The sequence below is a fragment of the Lathamus discolor genome, chromosome 1, assembly GCF_037157495.1.
Source record: "Lathamus discolor isolate bLatDis1 chromosome 1, bLatDis1.hap1, whole genome shotgun sequence".
Classification (NCBI taxonomy): Eukaryota; Metazoa; Chordata; class Aves; order Psittaciformes; family Psittacidae; genus Lathamus; species Lathamus discolor.
Genome location: NC_088884.1, coordinates 12,354,500 through 12,381,890, shown reverse-complemented (window position 1 = coordinate 12,381,890; position 27,391 = coordinate 12,354,500). Strand labels below are relative to the sequence as shown.

Here is a 27,391-nt window from a genome sequence, read left to right as displayed (position 1 = left end):
TTTCTAGTGAACTATCCAAATGCACTGTTCATTTTGGCAGCTTTTGAAAAGTTTAATTAGATATTTTTTATTCACTGATAGGCATATTGTGAGTTTCCAGAGCAGCATACCGGACCATTATGTAGCGCTTACTGCCAAAGCAGATCTTGTGGAGTTTAGTTAACCTTGTTTAAATACTGAGGAATCATTTCACTCCTTGTAGAATATAAATTATCCTTCTAGCTCATCACTGCAATTCTTTTAACACTTTGGAGCAATACTCAGTGAATGCAAATTCCTTAAAGTGTAGGAGAGGGAGGGAAAAAGAAGACATTCAACTAAATTTGTAGAAGTGTTACAGATGCACAGATCATAATTATCAGGACCAGGAAAAAATGTTTCGAGAAGCCATATAAAATTTCAGGGTTTTCCTAAAATTTTGTATTAGGTCTATGCTGTACATGTAGTACGGAAATGCAGGGAAAGAGTAGAAGACCAATTTTCAAATGCTCTTTAAACATTTCCTATTGTTAACAAATATGCACTTTGCATGGACTTTCCATTACGTGTTTTGTGTAGGTAGTGGTATTTTTAAATACACAGCATGATGCAGTCATATTTTATGGCACTGAGTAAAAAAGGGAAGTATCGCGGCTTTTTGAGGTGCCGTATTTGCTCTTTATTTCTTTGACTCATTAAATTAAAGGCACATTTGTTCATAGTTCTATTAAAATTATTTATATTTATATAATATTTAATATTAATATAGGACACATTATAATTTGTCTCTTTTTCTTTAAAATATTTGATAAACTTTTTATCCCATTAATTGTGATGGAAGCCAAGGGAAGTCTGCATTGTTTTCCATTTGTGAACAATCAGCCATTTTCCCCAGTAAGTGTGAATAGTCTAGCTAAATTAGGCCTACTGACAGCATATGTGCTTTTCGTGTTTGCCTTATGCAGGTCCCCTCGATGTAATCTGTGGACCACAGGTTGAAAACTAGTAGTTCACACTGCAACCAGTTCTGCTGCTGCAGGCTGTGGCCAGTCTGTGGCAAGGGTATGCACGGACTGATAGGCACAGTGGATTTGAATTGTCATTTTTTCAATTTTGACTCTTATAAGAAAAACACTGATAATACAAAGAGCATCTAGTCTGTGGCTGATACAGTATAGGAGTGTTTGCCATGGCAGGACTTGTCACCACTCTGTGGCCTGCTAAACCAGTTCCTACCAACCTGGTTTCCTGGAGTGATTGATTGGTGTCTAATATTTCACCTGTTTATATCATTACAGGAATATTAAAAAGTAAAACCACATCATCTTGCCAGGTCATGTTGATACAGCCTTTCAGTTAACGTTGGAAAAAGGACAGCGGGTTCTTCTAAATGCATTAAATAATATAGTTATATCTCTTTCTTTATAGAGAGAAGAAAGTGTTATCAATATTTATCAGATGGTGGAGCTTGCAGATTTCTTGTCTGGCCTGAGCGAATTTCACTGCAATTTTTCTAAGCCAGTTATTATATTTGCAACGTATGTTTTAATATAATTTCACAGTTATTTTTTTCTTAATTGTAGGTAAAGAGAGGGCATCAGGTCAATCACTGAAAACATCAAGAGATGCATCACCTTCAGGCTCCATACCAGTATCCTCATCAAAGGTGAATTTTCTTTTCAAGTATTTCTCACCATAGTTTCAGATTATACGCTGGTTTGGGAATTTTTTTCCTCAGTTGGAAGGAGATAATGTATGTAGCTGTTAAGGAAAGGAGCATCCTGAATTGCTCTGCAGAGGATAGGTTTCCCTTATCTGACAGGAAGGTGTTGATAGTGCTGCCTGTCTAATGATGACACTGACAGACTTTTTTGTACTGTATTCACTGTTTCATTTTAAGAGAAAGGGAGTTTTGTAGGTGTTTAAAATTGTCTTTTTCCAAAGTCTGGAATGTGCTAGAAAAGGAATGGCAAGGACAAAAATGGGGAAGCAGTCTTAGGAGCAACAGATGAATTGGACAAACCTATACTTGCACTGAACTCTGTCATTCAGTAGTTCTTAAACTGTTACTGGATTTAGAAACAGTGTGGGAAGCTAATGTGAATAGCAGAATTGACTTAGAAGCAGGGTTGTTTGAGGATGTGGCAAGAATGATAGCATTTACTTGGGAACGGAGCCACATTGCAAGGTAGTTTGATAAATGTAATTTTATGTTCTAAATGATGCTGTTTAATTTCGCATCAAATCTGTGGGCTGAGCACCAGCTATGTGATCTTGCTAATTAGTTAAACGGACAGGCTAATAAACACTGATGAACAAGCAGCATTCAAGATTGTTGTGGCAGCAGAAACATTTTCACATCGCAGACGGCTTGCCTGTAAATTATATCTGAGGTTAAAATGAACACTTCCATTGGAGTATTTTCTCTACATAGCTGAGTAATACTTTACTGAGAAAGAAACAGTGCATTGTATTGGTCCAAGTAAATAAGGCCCTATTAGAGTCACAGAATCGTTAGGGATAGAAGGGACTTTCAGAGACTATCTAGTCCAACACCCAGAAGAAAGTAGTATTCTCTCTAAGTAGCATGATGTACCAGCCTCATTCTTGACGCCTTTTTGATAAAAGCAGTGGATTGCTTAAACAAAAAAGAAATCAGAAGAAAGAAAGGTACTTTTTATTGTGAGGTGAGACCGAAGGAAAAAATTAGGTGGGGAAAAAAACAGGCTTTGGTTGTGCTGTCATTCCAAATACTTATCCCTTATGCAGCTCTTTTAGAACTGCTGTGCTAGGCATTAGCTAATTGCCAATGTCCTTAAGGGGGGAAGCAAGCGATGTATTTTCAGTGATGTAAATAAGGAAAGCAAGATAAAAGCTGTTACTCACAAGTTGCGATGATTTGGATTATAAAATAAACTTCATAATTAGTTCACCTATTTTGTTTACAGACTCAGCATGCTTCAGCTTAATACCAAATCCTTGCTTAATACAAACCTTTGAGAACAAGGAGGTATTGCAAAATGTCTTGCACTTGTATTAATGTGCAGTGTGTGCTTAAACTGTGAAGTACTCTTTAAATGTTTTGCTTTCTGCTTCAGTCAAGTCTGATCTATTCTGTATTGTGGGGTTTTGCCAGCACTTTGCGTTTATCTGCTGGCAGTGGATATCCACTTGATGTGAGCTACACAAAATGAATCTTTCTGTTTGATGGAAATCATTTCCCCATACAACATAAATATTTATTGGGTATGCATCAGCTGCAGAAATGCAAGTACTTCAGTGACCTTTTATTGCTTTTCTCTTGAAGTCTCCAAATCTGCCTGTAATGTACTGGCCTGTGTCAGGGGAGACTTTTGGGATGATGGCTGAATTACACTAACCAGTTCAGTTACATTAGTGGTTCAGTTATACCAACAGAAGTAGTTTTGGCAAAATATGAGCATCTCTAGTGCCAGAATCTTATAATCTTCTTAGACTTGAGAAATGAGTTACATATTTTATAGATTAAAGGAGATAACTCCCAATGCTCCAGGTTATAATTGAGCTTTGAAATACAGAGCTATATGCCTCTGTAGCAATATCTCTTTTCACTGTAGTAACTATATGCAAATCTGAAAAGATATTCTTATCTGTCTTATAATTAATTTTTTTACGTATTCATGCATGTGAATTAACACATGTGGGAGCTATCTGATCTTAACCACCTGTTTAATTGACTGGCATGAAATCTTTTGTATTTTCCTTTAATAGCTGTCTGGACTGCAAGCCTTGAAGGCTGTATCCAATATAATTAGAGCAAAAGGCAGATGTGTGAGACAGGGAAAGCTTCGCAGCGAAGACAGCAGAAAACTGACAGGTTTTTGATGTTCTTATGTTATGCATAAGGTAATAGAAAAAGGAAAAAAGATACCCCTGTTTTGAGGTGGGGTGAAGTTTGGTTGGGTTTCGGAAGATACAGGATAGGTTGTTCATTTCCTGCAAGTTTGCAGCTTAAGTAGCTGCAGATATTGTTCTCTGAGCAATATGTTCCTGTTGTTCACTTGTAGTGTACCTGTGGAAATACTGTTACTTTATTACATAAAACATACTCGGGATTTTTTAATACATATTTATTGACATGCAACTTCCGGAATTAAATTTACTGAGACTAAATTAAACGTATTTTTTGCTGCATTCCAGCAGGTACTAGAGTGGTTAGTTTCTGTTTATGGCTGTGGAAATACTGTAGGTCATGTGAGATTTTATTTATCTTTATTTTGTGCAAAAACTGACCGTCAGTGACAAAGATACCGGTCTTTTTTGTATTTTTGTTAGTGTTGGCCAGAGCCACATTTGAGGAAAGGGAGAGATTCATAATAGAACCACAGTACAAGAGTTTTTTGGCAACTACAGATAGATAAGGTCAAAGGTAAAAGGCATACTATGGGAAATGAGAATGTTGAGGAGAGAAAAAGACCTTGGCAGCAGATAGTTTACAGTGAGACTAGTGTAAGAATAATAGTGTAGTTCGGAAAGGTGAGCTGGGCAAATTATTCTATGAATTATCTTACCTTTTTCTTTTAAGATCCTTTTTTGTTCCCCTGCACATTGAACTTCATCACCTCCTGACTTTGCTAGTTATAGTTTTGTAGTTTACAATAGTAGAAAAGAGGGATTCCTATTTGAACATTGTGTTGCACTTCTCTTTTGGAACTGGATAAATGCGGTGTCCTTATGACACTGAATCCTGGAAGGATTCTGTGAATCATATATTAATGCCATACTACAGCACAAAGAGATGTTTGGGTAATATTTTACTTGAGGTAAGTACAAAAGGTTTGAAGATGAAGCAGTCTTGTAACAGTTCACAAGATTTGCTTCTGCAGGCCATTTATGTAATTTAGAATGAGCTAGTGATGAGAGGGGAGAGTGCTGGGGTGTTCTGTTTTGTTTTTTTGTCCACCTGTTTGCTATGATGGAACTGACATTGGGTAGAAATTGGGACATTTTTCAGGCAGGAGGATTTTTGTATCTTTTTTAGATACCCATCTTACTGTTGTAGGTTTTAACACTAGAGTTGTATGGATTCTTGGATGGATGTTTGTTGATTCAGAGGAAATACTGACATAGTGGTAACAAGATTTATAAAGCTGGCTGTTCCTGAACTGGTTTTGGTACATGGATATTTGTCATCTGTTGCTCTGTTAGTAAAAGCCAAATTGAGAGAAATTAATTTTTAGATATTATTTATAGCAGTATTTCAGTCTGAAAAGGTGGATTAAAAGGCTATAAAGCCATGACTGACTCTATTATAAGTGATCAATGTTCCCCCCTATAAAAAATAATGAATTTTAATGGAAGCAGCTCTGATCATTTAAAGTATGTGTAAAATACTTCATCCCTAATTAGCTCAGGTTTTACACCCTACACAGTGTTTAATAGTTTAAATTAGTTGCAACCTTTCATGCCTGAAAAACACGTTGAAATACTAGATCCCTCCACACTGGTATCTGACTTCTTCGTGTCCATTTGATCCATGTCTCCTTAAACTCAATTGGTCTCCAATAATTTTTCTGCTGTCTCTGTCCCACGAATTTAATAAAACTGATTCTGCGAGTATGGTGCTTTTTTTAACGTTTTACTGGACTTCGTTGATTTATCTTTGTGGTTTTCTCTCTTTTTCTTTCTTTTCTCTCTCTCCAGCCATTTTTCTTTTTAAAGAAATAAGTCAGCAGATGAAATAGCTTCAACTTCCTTATTTCCTATTTTAAAATTTGGGGGGGATCTGAATAACTGTTAGTTTGGAAGACGTTTTGCCATGTGTAAATATATATTTCATGTGAAACCTTGACTATGATGTTCTTGTACAGGCCTTGGATAAGAGCAACAGACCATCGGAAAAGGAGCTTGAAGAAGCTGCAAGAAAGTGGGCAGCTGAAAAGTCAGAGAAGGCTGATGAAGGCAATGTACCTGAAATAGAGTATGAAGTAAGACAGGATTATTAATCAATTTATTTTAAGTTGTTACAATAGCCTCTTGTTTTCCTGTACTCTCCTGAAAGGCACATTTTGTAATTTATCCCTGGATTTGTCTGCGTATGCTATTAAATGTCTGTTGAAAGTGAGGGAGAGGGAGACTAAAGCCTTGTGATTTATTTATTTAAGAGTACACAAAAACAATGTAGGTTTTGTTAGTATAATTTAAATTCATGTTGGGTTACAACTGCCAAAATAAGGCTCCAGCTCTCCCAGGGATTCTCCAAGGAACTCTTGCACTAGTGTAAATCTGCATGCTTACTGAACTCCTTAAAATTAGCGAGGGACTTCTGAGTCAAAATACAAGTGTTACTTATGAAACGTAAGACTAGCAGGGAACCTTTGGTATACTGAGTTCAGTTCCATGTCATGTCAGTCTACTGTGAAAAGAAAGCAGTTCTCCTCTATATTAAAAATTAACCTCTTGTTTTGGTGCTGCAGTGGATAGATATCTTTTCCCCAGAACTTTTATCAGTAGTCAGCATTAATGAATTGCTGGTTAATACCCACTTGTTCTTGCCCCTCTTCTACCCCTTGCTATATTGAACTGTGATTATAGCCCTTTTCTGTCATTGTTTTGTTATGCTGTTCTTGGATAGGACGTCATGGATTCTGCTGTGTTAGTGGATGATGTCTTTGTCATTTAAAACAAACCAAATGTCATGTAATGTCTTTTTGTGAACCAGTCTGTTTTAATTCTGTGATCATTTTATCTTCAACTTCACCTTTGCTTCAGGCACTCTTACAAAAACAAAATAGTACCTCCTCTATGAAATGACATGTCTTAAACATCATAATTACTGCGTATTTTATATTTGTTAGCAGATAATTTGAGGGAAGACAAAAGCATCTTGGGAAGCATCAGGTTTCCTCTTTGTGTTTCACACTCGTGGAACTTAAGGGCTAGATTAGAGAAATCAACTCACTGGGTCCATGTTCATATGAACTTTTAAGTCTGGTCCATTGATGTTGTATCTGAGTGTACCAGCAGCTTCTTGATACTGTACAGGAAGATCCAGTTGGGTAAATAAACTGTTCATTTCCCTCCAGGAAAAATAAATCTGAAAAAAAAGGAAGTATGGGGTAGAGGGAATGTGAGAGCCTGGAGTGAGGAAAAAGGAGCAGCAAACTGTTCCGAACTTGAATACCATATGGAGGAGACCATGTGCATGGGCATTTCTGAGAGGTTCAGGAGAGTAACAGTAAAGACAAATGTCACTCCTGTTCTTGGTGAGGGGAAGGTAATGGTAAGGGAGGAAAGACCAGAGCGGGCCATATGGAAAAGAGTCGTTTAAAGCTTCCACTGTGCCTCAGAGAAATTTGCAGTGGCAAAAAGATTCAAACTAAAGTAGTTTTCAAAATGAAGCAATTGCAGTTGGTTCTGGCAGAGTCTGAGATGATATATTGACTCAGAAAGTGCACTGTAGGAATGCTAATGAAGGAGTGAAGTATATCATTCTGAGTCCTAGACGAAAGGATACTTCTCACCTTGATTAGTAGTAGGCTGTTGTGTATGAATTGCAACACTTTTTATCTTTTTTCAGTTTATCTTCCATAGTTCTAAATAGCTAAAGTTTGCATTGCACTGAACTTTTTAGCAGCCTTTAATCAATCTCAGGCATTTCATGATTTGCTTCAGTAAGATTTGGGATTCAGTCTTAATGGTTTATATTGCTGCTAAGTTCTGAGCAGATGCTGTTAGGACCACTTAAGCTTTTTTTCCTTAGGTCTAATGCTTTTCTCTTTCGTGTTAGTTTATGTCTTAGGACTCTTCGCCTCTTTATTTTGGAATAGTAGAAAATATTTTTATGCATCCTCAATTCTTAAATCTGATAAAAAAAAAAAAACCCACAAAATAAATTACTACTCTAGAATTCTCTTGCATAATACTGGATTTCAATAGGCTATGGTAATTTCTTCTCCTTTCTGTCTTCTTTATAGACTCCTTGGAGTGCCAGGTTTTTTGCTTTTGGGCAGGGATACTGTCTTAATTTCTGTTTTAGAGGGAAGCTTATACAATTCTGGTACTTCAGGAAGATTTCTCATCTTACCAGGAATCCTCTATGCACTCGTTGACTTTTCCTTTACAATAGGTATCTTTGTCCGTTTGATAGCAAAACTGTGGTCCTGAGTCCTGCAAGAGTTATTTCTGGCAGCGTTTTGATTTCATTGATGCCTGTTTACCTTTGATTTTGTTACTTTTATCCTTTCCCAGAGAGCTAATCCCACTTTGATTGTGGATTTTTCTTGCTAGCTGGTGTTCTAAATATCACATGTACAAGTTAGGGTGGCCTTCCTTCTCAGTGGAAGGGCAGGTAAAGGTTATGTGACATCGTTGTATTTATACAGTTAACACTGAGTCATAGGTTTTTTATGATGCCATGTTTTCTACATATTTAAAATCCATATTTCTGCATATGTTAGATTGTAGCAATAATGCTTCCCTGATAGTCTTGATAAGCAAACTGAATAGCTGAATGACTGTATTTGGGTGTTTAGTTTTGCTCTTGCACTTTGAGGTTTTTATTTTGCTTGTATTTTTTTAAGGCTGGTTCTTCAGCTCAGTTATACAGCGAACAAACAGAGGAAGCAGAAACAAATATAACAGACAGTACAGAATTATACGAGGACGGTCAGCTTCTTGGTCGCTCAAAAGCGATTGCAACTAAGACGAAGGAGATTGAACAGGTGAGAGTCCTCTTGGCATTTTGTCTCTGATACAGTACCTGTGTAATGGTTTGATCAGCTGGCAATATGTTGATTTGGTTTTTTCCTCCTTCTTGGAGCATAATGTGAATGTAATCTGATTTCTTGAGATGATGTGATGGTAACATCTCCCGTCTATTAATTCTGAAGCAGCATGTCATTTATCTGTGTGTAGGAATTAATGGTAGTTTTCCGTAACTTACGTGCAACACCTGTTGTTTTACAGGCCAAGAAAATTACTTCTTTTTCGAATAATTGTTTTAAAATCACATATAATACACATAATTTCAAATGTCATTAAAAAGGCTTCATGTGAGACCAAATTGTCACAAATTACTTTTACACTGTAATTTCATTAAATACGTCCATTTTGGGATTGAACACTAGAAGCTGCCTGTTGGGTTTTGGGGTTTTTTGGTTGGTCTTTTTTGTTGTGATTTTTTTTTGGGGGGGGGGGGGGGGAAGGCTTGTTGGATTTTTGTTTGTTTTTTAAAAAATAACTTTGAATCTCAGTGTCTTCATCATTCTCTGAAGAATAAGAGCCTTTAAATTCTGCTTTGACTCCAGTGTTTTACACTTCAGTGAGGGAGGGATATTGTCCTGAAAATCTGTGGTCTTTTCTCTGTTGTGTTGAGTACTTGGGGATTGATTTAATACAAAATAAGATTTCTGTTCCTCTTGTTATGTTGAGTTTTTGAGGAGGTTCAAAGGAAATTTGTTCGTGCATTAGTCTTCAATATGTCACCTCACAGTAAGGAATTTAACTGCAGTTATGTTCAATTTCATTTGTCATAAACAATCAAAGTGGGTTTTTTCCATATTTCTGCTATTTTAAATGGAGATTTTTCTGATGTGATCTGTCTGACATAAATGCAGTTATACCCAACTCTGGAAATTGTGTTTCAAGTTTATAATTTGGGTGGGAGAAAGAGATGACTTTCTTCAAGCTTGCTCTGATTTACAGTGTTTTGAGTGTATGCCTGAAGTGGGTGGAAGGGAATTATAGATCATTTTTCCCCCTCATGATAATCTCGTAATAACATCTTCAAGAAAACGGGTCTCTAGTGTTGATTGAGATAAGCTTATTCTAGGTCTTCGTTTTCCATTTTATGCCTGGTGGCCTTTGTTCTGTTGCCTGTGAGCCCATTTCCTGTGCTGTAACACTGTTTTTCCTTTTTTCTTGACACTTGAAAAACAACTTTATACTCAATTTGGTTTTCTGTTTTCTGGTTTTTCAATGTTGGCTTTGCATAACTGTGTTCCTGGTGAGCATGGCTTTGCCTGTGTGCCGGGTCTGACTGTATGGGAGTTAACCAGAGCGTGCTGTAACTGGGAGAGTCATGATGCAGTTTGTTTATCCTGATGTATCTGATCACCAGGTTGTGCATGGCCTAAGTCAGCTCTGTCAGGTGCATGAACTTAGGACTATTTAAAAATGATGAACTGAAACAACTAAAGATTAGGACCATATTTAAAATAAATAACAATTGTGATTATTTACCTGATTCACCTGATGCTGGTGAATCTGTGATTGGTTTGTTTCCCCTAGTTCCTAAGGACAGGCTTGGAGTGAAAACAGATGAAAATGTGGGCATAAACCCCAAATGTTGTTTTCAGTATGATCTAATGTTACTATGTTTGGTAGAGTTTGCTCTTACCACTAAAGAACTCTAGACTATGTTCTGTAAAACAGAATAGTTCTAGGGGCTTAGCTCAGAGAGGCTTGAGGAATAACTTGGAATCATAGAATAGTTAGGGTTGGAAAGGACCTTAAGATCATCCAGTTCCAACCCCCCTGCCATGGGCAGGGACACCTCACACTAAACCATCCCACCCAAGGCTTCGTCCAGCCTGGCCTTGAACACTGCCAGGGATGGAGCACTCACAACCTCCCTGGGCAACCCATTCCAGTGCTTCACCACCCTAACAGGAAAGAACTTCTTATTTATATCCAATCTAAACTTCCCCTGGTTAAGTTTGAACCCATTACCCCTTACCCTGTCACTACAGTCCCTGATGAAGAGTCCCTCCCCAGCTTAAAAAGATTTGACCTTAATTTCATTGAACGAGGTTCTCTTGTCGTTGATTTGAATATTGAAGCCGCCAGCTTCTAAAGCGTTAAAATAAGATTTTAGGATGATACTGGAAGCATCTTAAATACATTTTATTCAACTGAACAGGATTCGTGGGTTTTTATGAAATCAGGTACTGTGAATTTGTTGAGAGCTAGAGAAGATATATATTTAATCATTTAAATTTAGGCTGTAAAATGACTTGTGTTTTTCAGATAAATGCTTTAAAGTAACTCATGCTTCAGCAATTAAAAAAAATCCAGAAAATTTTTGACAGTTGTGAAAATTATGATGGTTTTCATAATTATGAAATTCTGTGAATCTTCCTACTCTGTATGGAAGCAGTCTCTCTGGAGAAATGTATACACTGTTCCCTTGACTTCGAGTTGTCAGCATCTAAAAGTAAATCTGGTTTAATTCTGTGTGGCTTGGATTCTCTGCCCTTGACAAGGAATGAGAGAGGGAGCAAAGAGTGGAGTGGAAACTAAATCTGAAGTCCTGTTGTCCTAAGACATAGTCCTATGGTCCTATGGCTTATAGAAGGTTCTTTGGGTTAACGTCTCAATATAATTTATACTGAGTTTGCTGCTGTTTAGCTGAAAGTATGTTTCTGATTTTTGCACAGTAAAATTAGTCTTTAAATTGCAAATTTGGTATCAGTAGTCATGCTGCATTGTTTATATAGATGTAACATTTGAATCTTAGAAATGAACTGTAGGCTATAATATGCTTTAGGAATATGAAGACTGACTTGAAATATAGAATACATTTTAATGAAAGTTTTTTCATAATACGTTTCTGATTATTTGTCTTGAGGACTCAAATAACAGCAGAAAAATCTTTTGTCCTATGGCCTTTTTTTCATTCAGGTGTTTAAAATAGCTTCTGATAACGTAGTTTTAATCTGTTCTTTCTGTTATGTAATTTTTTGGATTAATAAAATACTGCGAAGAGTTGAGCTGCAAAACTGGTGAAGCTGCAATCCATGTGCAGAGCAAGATTCCCAAAAGATTCGTTTTCAGTCTTCACTAGACAGCTATTAAAGTGTTTAAAATAACTGGCTAAATAAATCAGGGTACAAATAACTGGGTATGTGTCTAAGCATTGGTGAGCTCAGTTAGAGAAAGTGAGACTCGATTAGGAGGATTGACCCATCTGACCTCTTGTGGTTTTGTCTCTGAAGTTTTTCAGTTTTCTCTTAGAGCACCAGATCTTCTTGAGGTTTGCTTTTCAGTTCATGCCTACTCTCATCCTGATTCCCAGGTATTCTTGCTGTTCCCAGTTCCTGATAATGCCCTCTTTGTCTTCTCCATATCCATATCCTAAGCTCAACCAGGAAAAAGAACAAAATTACCCAACTATGTACTTCATAGTATGGTACTGTTTCTGGTAAAACCCTGTACTGATAGAACATGTACAGTGATGCTATGAGCAAATTCATTGCTGTTCAGCAAACAGGCATCCTGAAGCCCTGGGAAGGAGAGGGGGCAGCTTGTGATGTATTTGTTATTTTTCTTTATGAAAAAAACAGAAAAAAAAACCCCAATCCTGTAAGCAATTGAATGAAACATTCACTGAGGTTGTTCTGTTTAATTAAGTCAATCTCTGTATCTTACTTAATGGTTCATACCACTATTTGTAAAATCCCCTCCCCCTTTCCCCCTAATACTATAACCACTGGCCAAATTCAGAATTTTAAATGGAATGTGATTGCAGACAATCACTCTCTCATCAACAAAATATTTAGAATCATAGAATGGTTTGGGTTGGAAAGGACCTTAAGATCATCTAGTTCCAACCCCCCTGCCATGGGCAGGGACACCTCACACTAAACCATGTCACACAGGGCTTTATCCAACCTGGCCTTGAACACTGACAGCAATGGAGCATTCACAACCTCCCTGGACAACCCATTCCAGTGCCTCACCACCTTAACAGGAAAGAATTTCCTCCTTATATCCAATCTAAACTTCCCCTGTTTAAGTTTGAACCCATTACCCCTTGTCCTGTCACTACAGTCCCTGACGAAGAGTCCCTCCCCGGCCTCCCTATAGGTCCCCTTCAGACACTGGAAGGCTGCTCTGAGGTTTCCACGCAGCCTTCTCTTCTCCAGGCTGAACAGCCCCAACTTCCTCAGCCTGTCTTCATACGGGAGGTGCTCCAGTCCCCTGATCATCCTCGTGGCCTCCTCTGGACTTGTTCCAACAGTTCCATGTCCTTTTTATGTTGAGGACACCAGAACTGCACACAATACTGCAGGTGAGGTCTCACAAGAGCAGAGTAGAGGGGCAGGATCACCTCCTTCGACCTGCTGGTCACGCTCCTTTTGATGCAGCCCAGGATACGCTTGGCTTTCTGGGCTGCGAGCGCACACTGCCAGCTCATGTTATAACATTTGTATGTTATTTGTTTGATGGGAGACCTACTGCAAGCATTCACTTAAAATTTGGAAAGAAATACAGTTCTTTGTGTGCTGTGACAGGACAAATATCATCAAACAGTTGCTGGTTGCTATTTGCTGTTAGTGACTATCTTTTGGGAGTCTGCAGTTGCTTTGCAGGTATTAACTGAAGCTGACATAAAGAGAGGAGAATAGAAGTGCTCATGGATAAAGGCTTGGGAAAATCCATACACTGTTTGAACAGAGCCAAAATTATCTGTGTGACTCCCAAACTAGAAAAACTCAGAAGCATATGCTTAATTTGAAGTCTGACAATATTACTTGGGAAGGAAGAACATGGTTGAAGATGCGTGGGAGCTTGAGACCATTGCTGAACTGAGACTGGAAGTCTCTGGTCTCATCTTTGAAATGACAGGCGTAGTCACAGTATCATGGAAATGTCTAGGTTTGATGGGACCTCACCTGGGCCAATCTTTTCTTGAAACAGGGCCTTAGATCAGGTCATTCAGGGCTCTGTCAAGTTGAGTCCTGAGTATTTCCAGTGAGGGAGACTCCAGTGTTTCTCTGGACAGCCTGTTTTGGTGTTTCACTGCTCTGTCTCTGAGCTCAGCTGCCATCACAGTCCTGCATGCTATTCTTCAGAACATGCTTGCTTTTCACCAATGACAGGGTTTCTGCTCCCTGCTCTTCTTGGCAATTTCCTGTCTCCAGTCTTGAACTGCGGACTCCCAGCTCCTTGCTGTGGTCCCCAACCTTTGGGTGGCCTCACCTGCCTGTTGAGACCAGCTCCAGCTGCTCATAGCAGCCCTCAGAGGATGGTTGAGTTCCTGGCACCCTCTGGCTATGCCACTTTGTGGTTTGTAGAACAGGATCTTTCCTGGCACTTCCACAAGGCAGGTACTGGCAAAAGTGATCCCTGCCATCCCGGGGCATCTTCTTTTCTATCTTTGTGCCTCTTTGCATTGAATGAAGATTCCGCAGCATTAATGTGTGTCTCATGCCTTAATATACCCCCTGAAGTAGGGTCTAGATGATAATGTGGTCTTTGATGATCTATGTGTAAGCAATCAGAAACTTTGGAGAGTTTTTAGAAACAAAAATTTTGAAGTAATTAGCTTTCTGTTTGTTTGGGTTTCCTTATGCCTTTGAACATGCCTTTCCCTCTTCTTGTATGCTGTCTGAGCCTGGTGGGGTCAGAGCCATTAAGCAGGTGTTTAAAAGATCATCGGCCTTGGTACTTGAAAATAGTGTAGCAAGAACTTTGCATTGGCATATCAAAGTCAATGAATGTCCATAGGTTGCTGTTGTAACAATTTCATGCACTTTTTATTTCTGTGTTTAATAACATTTAGTATACATTAACATATTGCTTTGGAGTTGTTTAGTTTCTGGTTTCATATAGTTAAGGATCAGCTTATGCTTTGAGCGTGTAATATGCTGAAGTGTGTTTTCTTTCGGAAGTGATGACAAATATGTCCCTGGTGTTAAATTCACAATTGGAGCAATTCAGCACTGGTGTTACACAAAAGGCTATCTCTTTGTTGTTCCTTTATGAGAGTGAGTAGCAGGGATTCTTGAAATGTCTTATCTTGTCTAGACATCAAGTCTGCAACACTGTGTTAATTAGTCCATTATTATGTGTCCAGTTTCTTAAACACTGCATATGCAAGTTGAAGTGACATGGGTTACCTCTGAAAACCTATTATTTTCTGTAGACAAATTTTGCCAAATGAGCCAGGTACCTTCCCTGATTTTGGGAAAAATAAACTTCTCAATTTCTGAATGAGATTCGACACTCGGACCTCAGTTTGCCTGTTACCACAGAGCTCTGGCATCCAAGAAGAAAGTATAGGAATTACTACATTCATGAAGGCTTTTTTCCTTAATGGAATTACTGGCTGACCGGTTGCTTTCAGTTCAATATTTTTAAGTATTCAGCAGAATAGTATTTGAAATACTTAAACTTTCTCATTAATTGCTTGTTTGCTTGACTTTGTAAGCAGTACCTGTTAACAGGCCTCAGTAGTGTTAATGAACTGTTAACCCTAATTGGACAGCCGCCTTGTGGAAGATGCTGAAAATCACAGATTTTTCTAAAGCTTGCATTTGAAACTTTATAGATATGGTACAGCGAAAGAAGGAAAAATAGGTGTGTGGCTGGGTGAACGGTCTGTCCGGATTCTGTTTCCAGATCTGCGTTCTAATTCCTTTTCTTTTTTAAGTAAATTACTTAAATCTTTGGCCTAGCAGTTAAGTAAGAAAAACAGTTAGGTTTTAGCAGTTTCAGTGTGTGTCGTTTCAGAAGAACTGTGTTTTGTTCTCATGGTCTGTAGAGCGCTGTTCTCAGATCTCTTGTTCTGGGAACATCTATATAGCAATAACTGTCTTTGTGTGTATTTAACACTTTTATTAAAAAGACCCTATTCTCTGGAGGTTCTGCTCGGAGAGAAAACTGTCAGCTCACAAAGTAAAACTTTACCTAGCTAAAAATTCTTGGGTTTAATATCAGATCATAAAAAGATAAGGCATTTCTGGCATGATAGTTATGATTTCTGTAATGTATAGAAGTATAATCATAGAATCACAGAATCACAGAATCACAGAATCCCAAGGGTTGGAAGGGACCTAAAAAGATCATCTAGTCCAACCCCCCTGCAAGAGCAGGGTAACCTACAGTACATCACACAGGAACTTGTCCAGGCGGGCCTTGAATATCTCCAGTGTAGGAGACTCCACAACCCCCCTGGGCAACCTGTTCCAGTGCTCTGTCACTCTTACAGTAAAGAAGTTCTTCCTGATGTTAACGTGGAACTTCCTATGCTCCAGTTTACACCCATTGCCCCTTGTCCTATCACTGGATATCACTGAAAAAAGCCTAGCTCCATCATCCTGACACCTACCCTTCACATATTTGTAAACATTGATGAGGTCACCCCTCAGTCTCCTCTTCTCCAAGCTAAAGAGACCCAGCTCCCTCAGCCTCTCCTCATAAGGGAGATGTTCCACTCCCTTAATCATCTTTGTGGCTCTGCGCTGGACTCCTTCAAGCATGCCTTCCTCCCTGCTCCCAACCCCCTCTGTGTCCATTGCTAGTTTTATAAATTCTGGATGTTAATGTTAGGCTAAACATTTAAGTTTTAGCAGTTTTAAGAAAATAAGTAAGTGAATAAACTGCACTAATGGGAATCCAGGTAGGAATGAAGCAGGCTGTCAAAGCTGACCTTGGATGTACCTTTTCTTTTGACTTCAGCTGAGCCAGGGAAACAGGTTACTGTTCCTTAGCTTAGCTTGTTGGTTGTTCATTTCAGGCAAAATTGTCTAGGTTAGAAAAAAATCCTCTAATTAAAATATGAGTTAAGAGGTAAGTAAGTTAAATGATGCTGAAGGAACTGGAACAGTAGCTAGAAAACACATTAAAAGATTATTTCTGATTATGGATGAGGTCAGACATGCTTTGTTTCTGACAGGAGGAGACCAGACAAGAGTAACTGGCCAGATGAGAGTAAAGATGGGGAAGCTGTAGATTCTGCTTGCCTCCTAGCTTTTCTGTTCTCCTTCAAACCTTGTGTACTTGTAGCAAGGGCTTAATGATGGACTCATCATCATCGTCAGACTAATTTGGTTGGTAGCATAGTATGTATCATGCCTCCTCTGAGCTGAGGCTTATTTTATTTAAAAGTAAGATGTAATTAAGTGTGTTAATTTATTTTTTCCTAATCGAGAAAACATTTGCCTCAAGTTTTGGTGTTTTGCCTTAGGCTTCTCAGAAAAATTGATGATGATTCCTTAATGGTATTATCTGCCTATGATCTTGTTTGATCCTTTTGTGGTTTTTCAGTTTCATTATATCAGTACCCATCTCCATATATACAAGTCATTTATTACTTTTTACACATTCTTAAGCACTTTTTCTTCCATATTAATTCTGACTTGCTGATTTTTCTATAATCTTTATTTACTCTAGACCTTATTTTTTACCATTGCAAAATCAAATGAAAGAATCATAGAATCATAGAATAGTTAGGGTTGGAAAGGACCTCAAGATCATCTAGTTCCAACCCCCCTGCCACAGGCAGGGACACCTCACACTAAACCATCCCACCTGAGGCTTCATCCAACCTGGCCTTAAACACTGCCAGGGATGAAGCACTCACAACCCCCCTGGGCAACCGATTCCAGTGCCTCACCACCTTAACAGGAAAGAACTACTTCCTTACATCCAATCTAAACTTCCCCTTAAGTTTTAACCCGTTACCCCTTGTCCTGTCACTATACTCCCTGATGAAGAGTCCCTCCCCAGCATCACTATAGGCCCCCTTCAGATACTGGAAGGCTGCTATGAGGTCTCCACGCAGCCTTCTCTTCTCCAGGCTGAACAGCCCCAACTTTCTCAGCCTGTCTTCATACGGGAAGTGCTCCAGTCCCCTGATCATCCTCGTGGCCTCCTCTGGACTTGTTCCAGCAGTTCCATGTTATAGTTCACACTTAAGTATTTTTTGTGCTAGGATCTTTCATTTTTCTAAAGCTGAGCTGTTTGTTAGAAATCTGCATTTTCATGTTTATGAAACTGCGAGATAGGAAACAGAAGCTTTTGGTTGGTGTCTTCACAGCATTGTTGAATCTCCTTACAGATACATTAATTTAAAGCAGGATGTTTGTAAAAGGATGTAAAAACTTCAGCTACTTTCCTTTTCATATGTTTGGGTCACCATGCTTTAGAAGTTGCAGTCCTTCACTTTCCATTTGTTAAGCTATGTTCTCTTTCCTTTCCATGGACATTAATGGGTTATTCGGTATGCGCTGCAGTGTTCATAATTACAAACTGCATATGCAAAATCAGTGCAACTTATTTTACTTCAGCACCTGAAGGTATGGTTTAATAAGGGAGCGTATTACCACATTTCAGCTGTTTGCCAGCAGGTTTTTTCATTGGGAAGCTGATAAAAAGTGTTGTTTAATATGCAACGCTCACAGGGCTCGTAGGGCAATATTTTTAAGAGAGCTTAATACCAGAAATGTATGCATGTATGCAGTAACAGTTGGGTATTAGAGAGATTTGCATGCTTTAGGTAGAATTCACCTTTAGATTTCTGTCACTACCTTTCTGTGGAAGATTTTGTGTCTGAGTATTTTGCTGTATGTTTTTTAATGTAAACATTTTTAGGTTGTGCTGAGCGCATTCGCTTGAAGTTTGTGAATGCTGGGGACTCAATCTTTTGACAAAGGTAGCCATTGATCTCGTTTTTGATGGAGTGGTGTTACATTTATGTTATCAAGCACTGCTGCAGATTGCAAGATCTCAGAGGGCTGTTTGCTTAGAGGGGATTGTTTATAGATATTATAATTTTATGGCAGATCTCTGGAAGACTTAAATGGGAGGGGGTTAGGAGTTAGGTACTTGATCAAACTGGTGGGCTTAGTTGAAACCAGAGAGAATGTGAAAGAAGGTTGTACCTGTTTCTGTGCCCACCTGTTCAAATCTGAAAGACAAAAATCCACTTCTTGATCAGATAAAGGGGAGATCTAAGGAGCTGTCTGTTAAGGAGTATTTTTTCAGTCAGCAGCTAGCAGTGATTGTTTGATTTATCATTTCTTGGTCTGTTGGGAGAAACCAAGAGAACTTAACAACGGGATGAAAGAAGACTTGGAAACTATAACACTGAGTAGGCTGGGAAGAAGGAAGATCAGTTTCAAGAGATGATGAATGTCAACAGGATTGGAAGAGGCGTTACGAAGAGAAGAAACTTTAAAAATGTGTGGGCCTTGATATATAATTAGGAACTAATTATGAGAATTTACCCACTGAAAGAACTGTCAGAAGTGGAGATGCTTGGAAGGATAAGCAGAACTGACAATGGCAAACCTCCTGAGAAAGCTGAAGGACAAAACCAGAAATGATGAATTGTCTGAGTCTTGATAAAGGCAGTAGTTTCTGTGGGAGTGAGGCTTATTGTGTGTGTGATTTTGCTGTTTGTGGTTGGGTTTTGGTAGTGATGGTTTTAATAACTTGAATTTGATTTGGCGGATGAAGAGAGCCACCTCTCCAACTCTGTCTCCAGCCAATTCTTGCTTTAGCAGAATGGCATTGTTGGACTTGGGAGGTGGTTTTAGCAGTGTTGTTCGATTTTATTTTCTAACTGTTTCAAGGTTGGAAGATAAAATTCTCTTAGCTGGTGCAATGCATTGAGGCTTAAAGTTTTAACCCTTTAGTATTTTTCTTTCTTACCTTGTTCAAGAGGCAAGTTATATCTTTTGAATTTCTGAGTAGTTTCAGCATTGCTACTGGGGAAACCTGCTTCTTCCTGGATTGAAGCAGAATGAGAATAGGATCAGTCCCATATACCTAATAATTAGATCCAGAAATTTAAATTGCCTCCGAAATAGCCCTAGCTCAAAGGGCTACTGTTTGTTCCCCCCAGCACTGATTTCACATCAGTTCTATCAGTATTCCCAATACTATCTGAGCGTTGATTTTCTGAAAGTCTTGAAACAGGAATCCAAGTGGTGCTTAAAGCAGGATGTGTGTAGGGCAAACAGAGAACAGTGTCATAAAGATCTCATAAAACAGTATGTGATGATGGGAAGGTGGTAACTGAGCGAACATGCAAAAACTCCTGGTAAGTGAGAAATGCAATGTAGTGGCAGGAAGGTAGGTGACAGGAGGGACTTGATGTTTGGCGTAGGTGCTCCTGCACTGATAAGAGCTTTCAGGAGGCTGGAGTAGACAGTGACAGAAGAGTATCAGTGACAACCTGTAGGTAGGGAAAATCTGCTGAAGTGTGAATCTATGATTTTATGGATTTTATGTTTTTTCATGTATCTTTTTCAGACTGTTGGGTTGATGTTAATATAACACAGACTGGTTTTGTAGATGGTCGTTTGCTGGTGCGTGTAGTTTAATCCTCTAATCTGTTTGTAATCTGATTTGTATGCAACAGTGGTTCTTATATAAGTATGGGATCATCTGTGACCAAAGATGCTTTGGTGAGAGGTTGCATTTGTCATCTGGTTCTTACGTTTATATTCCGTATCTCAGTACCTAGCCTAAAATCTGCTTTCTTCTGGCAGTTGTTTCACAGAGCAAGTTAAACTTGGTATGCTTTTAAGATGGGTAGGCTACACTTGCTTTTAATAGCCTGTTCTTTTCTGTGAACGATAATGCTTTGACCGCCAGCAATTGGGTAGCATTTGGAAAGCAAGGAAATAATTTGAAATTTAAAAGCTACAGTTTACAGAGGACTGTTGCATGGGGTTTGCTCCAATTATTTTGAGTGCATACAGTATTTATATAGGTTTATGTCTTAAAAGCTTTGCATAAAGAGTATTCATTTGCTCCGACATTTAAAAAGCAAGGTTATCTTCTAGTTCCAAAAGACATCAGAATTGGGAACTTGCTATGGGAAAACATCTTTTGTTGCATAAGTTGCTTATGCATGTGCTTCTTCTGTAAGTTAAGATTATAAAAACATCAGATTTTTATCTTGGTGTGTAAATGACTGATGCATATGATCATTTGTCACCAACCCACAAGGATCACTTTCCTGTTTTGTTTGACTCTTATTTGCATTGATGTTGTGACTTTCAGTCCTCAGTGGTTGTCTAGACATACACTGGTATGGGTATCACAGTGGCACAGAATATGGCAGAAAAGCAAGGGCCAAGATTCCCCACAGGTTAAAGGTTATAGTGTGCCTCTCTTACCTTGGCACTTTCACTTTGAAAGACTAATAGAGTCCTATATCCAGACTTACAAAATGGCAGAAGTTGAATACTGACAAAAACAAGTGGGTCGTGTTGTTCCTGGTTCTTTAGCTTCTTAAGCTTCTTGAGAAGGACTGTTTATATGTTAATTTTCTGAACTATTGAACTTCCAGTATTGCTGTGAATGACACAAAGAACCTTTAATAGATGGGTTTGATACTCTTTCACCATGGTTTAATTGGCTTGCTAGTGATCTTTCCCCCTCTCCTGCTCCCCAGATAGTTTAAATACTTGGTTTCATTACAATATGAAATGCTGTACCTATCTGAGGACTGTGTGTACTTATGTGACCATAATTACACCCCACAAGCACAACCTTAGTATAGAAGATGATTTGTGTATTAACTTCTTTGGTCATGTGCTACCTAAATAAAAAAATCTTCGCATGAGCATTTTTAAACACAAAATCAGAAATAGATTAGGGTATGCTGACACAAGCCTTTCAGTGATCATCTTCAACTGGAAATTTGCCCATTTTATTACTTCTTTTTTAACTTGGCTTCCTGGAGAAACTAGCTTATGCAATCAGACAGTATCTGTGCTGTGCATCTTTTGACTCTATTGTCAGGTTTCAGCTAAATTCCGTTTGGGCTTAAACCAAGATGATTGTTAACAAGCATTATGAAAACAGGCAGCAGCAGAAACTGTGTGAGTTGCAGTGGAGAAATACCATAATAATGATTGCATCTCATTAGACATCACGGAGGAATGATCAGGGAATGGAACTATGTCTAGCTGAGGAACGAGGTGACCTCTGAATTGGAGGGTGGAGGGAATCTGGAAGAGATGAAAGCATTTGTGGTGACAGGAGAGGTAAGGTTGGGAATGGGGAGTGTGGGAAGCAACAAACAAGGGTGGGACTGGATTTGCAGCTGAAAAAAAAAAGGATGATTTGTGCCAAGATCAGGAACTGCAGCCAAGAGGGTGGGGAAAAGAATGAGATGGGGATCAAGAGGAACATGGGTGGAGATGGGAATTAATTCCACAGAAGCTCTAAAGCCCATGGGCAAATGCAGTGGAGTTTCTCCCTGGCTGGAGGGTGGAGACACTACATCATGCAAGAAAACTGGTTGCTATTTCTGGTGCCAGAAACAAGTGGGGGAGCAGTCAGGTGCTTCCAGCTTGGTGTCTTCCCCTCTGGATGCCCTCGAGGCGTCTGCAGAAGCTATGATGGTAAGGCAGGAAGTGCAGCGTTCCTGCATCGAGTACCTGAATTCACTCACTGAAGAATTTGATACACGTCAGTCACTGCTGATCGTTCTGTTGTCCATTTGGTTCAGGTTACTGTGTTTCTCATCAACTACAAATAACACCAATGTGAATAATTTCTTAATGTGAAAATGAGTTTTTAATGAAATTATTAGTCTTCTTACCCAAATAGATCTAGCCATAACTCAAAAATACCCTGATTAATTTTTAAATACTTCTCATAGTGTCGTAGTTTTTTCCCTTAAATCTACTCTTAGGCATAACTTCAGCTCGCTGTATAATTTTCCTTACGTTGCTATTGAAGGATGTTTTCTTGCAGCTATGTTTTTGCTAAAATCAGAAGAAAGATAAACTCTCAGATTCTGTTTCCTGTTTCACTAAGGTCAGTTAATGCTTTTTTCCCCGTTGATTTTCTAGTAATAGGATACCTGAATGTTTAACTCTGAGCTTTCGAGAGCTCTGACTCACCCTTGATTTGATTCAGGCTATTGGTTTCTTAAGCCTATATATAAGTGATTGGTGCTTTTAATAACAGAGCAAGATGTTTCATAATACATACAACAAAATTATTGGCCTTGTTATTCTTGCAGTCTCCTTTTGGATGGGGAATTGCATCTGCATTCCAAATGTGACAATTACCATCTGTACACTAGTAAATTACGGTAAAATGGTTGTAGTATTGGGTCGTTAACATACCTAATCCAGATGTGATTAATCTAAAATTGCAAATTTATATGTAATTTGATCAGACAGACTTTTAAAGAATCAGTTAAATACAATTTGCATTCTTGGTGTGTGAATTTGGTACATCATTTGTCAGCCAGTGTTTGGGGAACGGGGGTGGGCAAAAAAATCTCGAATTTAAAGTAATTATATGGTCTCCCTATGGCCCAGATAAGCTATCAGAGAAACTGGTTTAGGAGTGTTCCTTTCAATTTTAAGCAGGATGGGCTTTTTGCTACCAAGAAAAGCATGTATCATTATAATGAGTTGGCTCTGGAGCCTTTTAATTTGTGTAGGTGTTACTCGTGTCAGAATAAGCAGACAGAGCAGTGATTCTGAAGAGAAGTATCTCATCTACTGTAGACATTATTCCCTCCTTATTCATTTATATTGACCCAGATACAGTTTTTTATTAATGAGAAAAACATAATTTTTGCATGTATGTATTTCTGATGGTGCAGTGAAAATGTCCAGTGATTCCTTGCTTGTCTTAGACCTGTGCTATACGTTGGGGGCCTTCAAGAATGTAACCTCTGCTTTACAGCACAATCCTCTCTTTATGCTGTGTATAGACCGAGCTGGTCACTTTTTTGAATCATTATGTTCATCACAAAAATGATACTTTAGGAAAAGCAGAATTCGATCACTTTTAAAGCTTTTGTTAAAAATATGCTGGATATAATTTGAAAGTCTAGTAGCTTTATAGTAACATGGCTCATGTCTTAATTTATCTCAGGCTTCAGTTTCTCTTCAGTCTGTTGCTGTTTGACTGTTTTTGTCCCGTAAGACTAAGTATTCTTAAATGTGTATGCATATTACTGAAGAGTTATATTCAGATTGAAGAGTTATATTAGGATATACATAGAACTCTTAGGGATAAAATGCTGAGCTTGTTCCTGTCTGTTGTGGATCAACTGTAAGATTTTAAAAGAGGCAAGGTCATTTAGCATGTTAACTGAATATGAATATGCAATGTTTAGGCTCACGTAAGGTTTTATGCATACAAGGATACAAGCTTTCATAGATACCCTTGCAATTTATTTCAAGACAAATTGCTCAGTATGCATGTGTCGCTGGTAAGTAAGTAGCTTTTTACTGTATTCCTTAAAGCTGCTGTATTAATGCATGTATTCAAGCTCTGAAGTGTGTGCACATGCGCATGTACGTAAGGTATCCAGTGGGCAGTGTTTGTTTTTGTTCTTTAAATGATGTTTCCATCTAGTTATGAAACAGGCCTTTTGCCTGTGTTTTCATGTTCTATAGAAATAGGTGAAATGTCAGTGCGTTTATGTCACGAGGTGCTCACATAATTCAGTTGATAGTTTTCAATGAATTTCTGGTTTTTCAGAGAGCAAGGCTCTAGGAGAGCTTGAGCGAAGACTTGCCAAGGGAGTGGGGAGGACTTGGATAAAATTTTGGTGGCAGAAGTGAAGGTAGTCAGAGGTGGTAGTGGTTCCTTTATTATGTACATATTGCCCAGCTGCAGGGTCTTTGGAGCAGAAAGAGTGATTTGGCTTTGTCCACAGTGTAGTTTGCTGAGCAATGGAAAGCTAAGGAGAATAAAGAGGAAACACGGACAAGTGAAAGAGAGGTTAATACTAACTTGATGTAAGATGAAGGGAGTCAATAGTCAATTCTATATTAAAACTAAGCAATAGTTCTAAGATGTGGTTTCAGTGGATTACAGCCAACAAATGAAAAGTGTCAGTTGTATTTTCTTCATTAAGAGTGTTAAGCTACTGACTTACTCTGCAGAAAGCAACTTTTTCTCTTTTTCTTTTTTTATTTTAATGAAACAGTCACTGTTCTCATTCTACCCAGTCCATGGTTCTCTGAAATAAATAAATGAACTAATCCTTTGTTTAGAGTGTCAATCAGTTCTTTGTGGATACTAATCCTGGAAATAGCAAGACGTCCTACCTACTGATTTGAAAATAGAAATTTTGCAACATTTATACCCTTACGTGATTTAAAACAAAACAGAACAAACACAAACCCTCTCCCCCTCCCTCCTGCCCCCCCCCCCCCCCCCCCGCCTGCTGGAATTTCTAAATGAAATGAGAAAATGTCATTCATTTTAATTGTGGTTTTGTTTGGGGTTTTTCTATCTTATTTAATTTGGCTTGCTCTATTCTAAGTAATTACATCTTTTTTGCCTCATTTAATTCTCTTTCCAGAGAGTGTAGTTCAGCCAAATCTTTGTTAGCATGAACTGTTTTGTTAAAAAAGTAAAGTTCTGGAAGGCTGCATGAAGGGAGGAATGTCTTATTTTTCAGGATATGTTTGTACGAATAACCCTTGTCTATTCTGTATCTTTGAGAGCACGTGCTAATCTTCTGTGAAGTAAGGTTAAAAGGTAAATGGCATGGTACTGTTTCTTTTGGCTATTGCATTAGTGTTTGACCTTTAGCAACCTATTTTTATCTTAGGCAGTAAACTGTTTAGTTCTGCTTATCAAAAGAGACTTCACTGCCCTCTTTCCATGCTGTTCTTATCCAAAACACACCGTATCAATCCAGCATCAGTAGACTTTATCAGCAACAGCTATTATTCTGCTCAGAGATACAGCATAAAAATGTTTATTTATATTGTAGCAGTACATTTTATTCAATAAATACATTTAGATCTGTGGTTTCCAGTTTCATTATCTACTTTAGATCTTTTGTATTACCTCCTCATTAGCGTATTCTTCTCCTCAATTTTAGCTGTCTGACTTGAAATTATTGTTTTGGTGTCTGCCCTAAAGTGAATTATTTTAGCCATTTAAACAATAGCCTATGTATGCCTAAAGATAGGATTAATATGCAGGGTATGTTTGCAAATATTAACAGATATCCTAATTATACATTTGAGGATATCTTCAAGTTATCAAGATGTTGGTGGTAATTTGAAATCTTAGGAGGAGTAGTTTAGTCAACTCCTCCATACCTTTAGTTGTCTGTGTGATTTGCCAGAGTGAAGTTCTACTCACTGGAGTGTTGGCCAGAGGCAGGACTTGCTCTGTCTCTGAAGTGACCACAGTTCACTATGCTGCTGGTGATACTCAACAGATCTTTAACTGCAGGACATTGACAGAATTGCTGGGCAGCCACTAATATGTTCTAGCTATATTTTTTTCATTGACTTGTTAATTTACATGATGCTTTACTATTGTTACTAGTAAATAAATACTGGTACCATAATCATCCTCTCTGGTTTACAGTTAGAGTAAATAAGATATTTCATGACATCAAAGAGGACTGGGTCTAGACCTCTAGTATCCTTGCATCAGGAATAGCATAGGAAGCAGGACTAGGGAAGTGATCATCTGCCTGTACTTGGCACTGGTGAGGCAGCACCTCAAATACCATGTTCAGTTTGGGGCCTCACTACAAGAAGACACTGAGATACTAGAGCAGGTCCAGAGAAGGACAACGAAGCTGGTGAAGGGTCTAGAGCACAAGTCTGATGAGGGATGTCTGAGGGAACTGGGGTTGTTCAGTCCAGGAGTAAAGGAGGCTCTGGGGTGATCTTGTTACTCATTTACAGCTACGTGAAAGGAGGCTGTACTAAGGTGGGTGTCAGTTTCTTCTCCTAAGTAACAAATGACAGGACTAGAGGAAATGGCCTTAAGTTGCACCAGGAGAGGTTTAGATTGGATAGCAGGTATAGTTTCTTCACTGAAAGTGTTGTCAGTCATTGGAACAGGCTGCCCAGAGAAGTGATTGAGTCACCATCCTTGGAGGTATTTAAGAGATGCAGATGTGGCAGTTAGAAACATGGTCTGTAGTGGTAATGCTAGGGTAATGCTTGACTCAGTGATCTTGAAGGTCTTTTTCAACCTGAATGATTCAAATTCCAAGTTTTGTCTCCTCTGCTAGAAATGTCTCTTAGTATACTGGGCTGCATCAAAAGAAGCATGACCAGCAGGTCGAAGGAGGTGGTGAAGCACTGGAATGGGTTGCTGTGAATGCTCCATCTTTGGCAGTGTTCAGGGCCAGGTTGGACGAAGCCGTGGGTGGGATGGTTTAGTGCGTGATGTCCCTGCCCATGCAGGGGGGTTGGAACTGGATGATCTTAAGGTCCTTTCCAACCAAAACCATTCTCTGATTCTATCCTGCCCCTCTACTCTGCTCTCTTGAGGCCCCACTTGGAGCACTGTGTACATTTCTGGTGTCCTCAACATTAGAAGGACATGGAGCTGTTAGAGCAAGTCCAGAGGAGGGCCTTGAGGATGATCAGGAAACTGGAGCACCTCCCGTATGAAGACAGGCTGAGGAAGTTGGGGCTGTTCAGCCTGGAGAAGAGAAGGCTGCGTGGAGACCTCATAGCAGCCTTCCAGTATCTGAAGGGGGCCTACAAGGATGCTGGAAAGGGACACTTCATCAGGGACTGTAGCAATAGGACAAGGGGTAATGGGTTTAAACTAAAACAGGGGAAGTTCAGATTAGATGCAAGGAAGAAATTCCTTACTGTGAGGGTGGTGAGGCACTGGAATGGGTTGCCCAGGGAGGCTGTGAATGCTCCATCCCTAGCAATGCTGAAGG

At 38.9% G+C, this 27,391-nt stretch overlaps 1 protein-coding gene across 2 annotated transcripts in view; it reads left to right on the top strand.

Moving 5' to 3' along the window:
- Positions 1 to 27,391, top strand: part of PPHLN1 (periphilin 1) — a 70,390-nt gene that overhangs the window by 30,232 nt on the left and 12,767 nt on the right. For both annotated transcript variants that reach the window (XM_065692334.1, XM_065692248.1), the window contains exons 7-9: positions 1,563 to 1,645; positions 5,829 to 5,945; positions 8,541 to 8,681. In XM_065692334.1, coding sequence (XP_065548406.1) covers positions 1,563 to 1,645; positions 5,829 to 5,945; positions 8,541 to 8,681 — 341 coding nt within the window. The remainder of the gene's footprint in view (positions 1 to 1,562; positions 1,646 to 5,828; positions 5,946 to 8,540; positions 8,682 to 27,391) is intronic.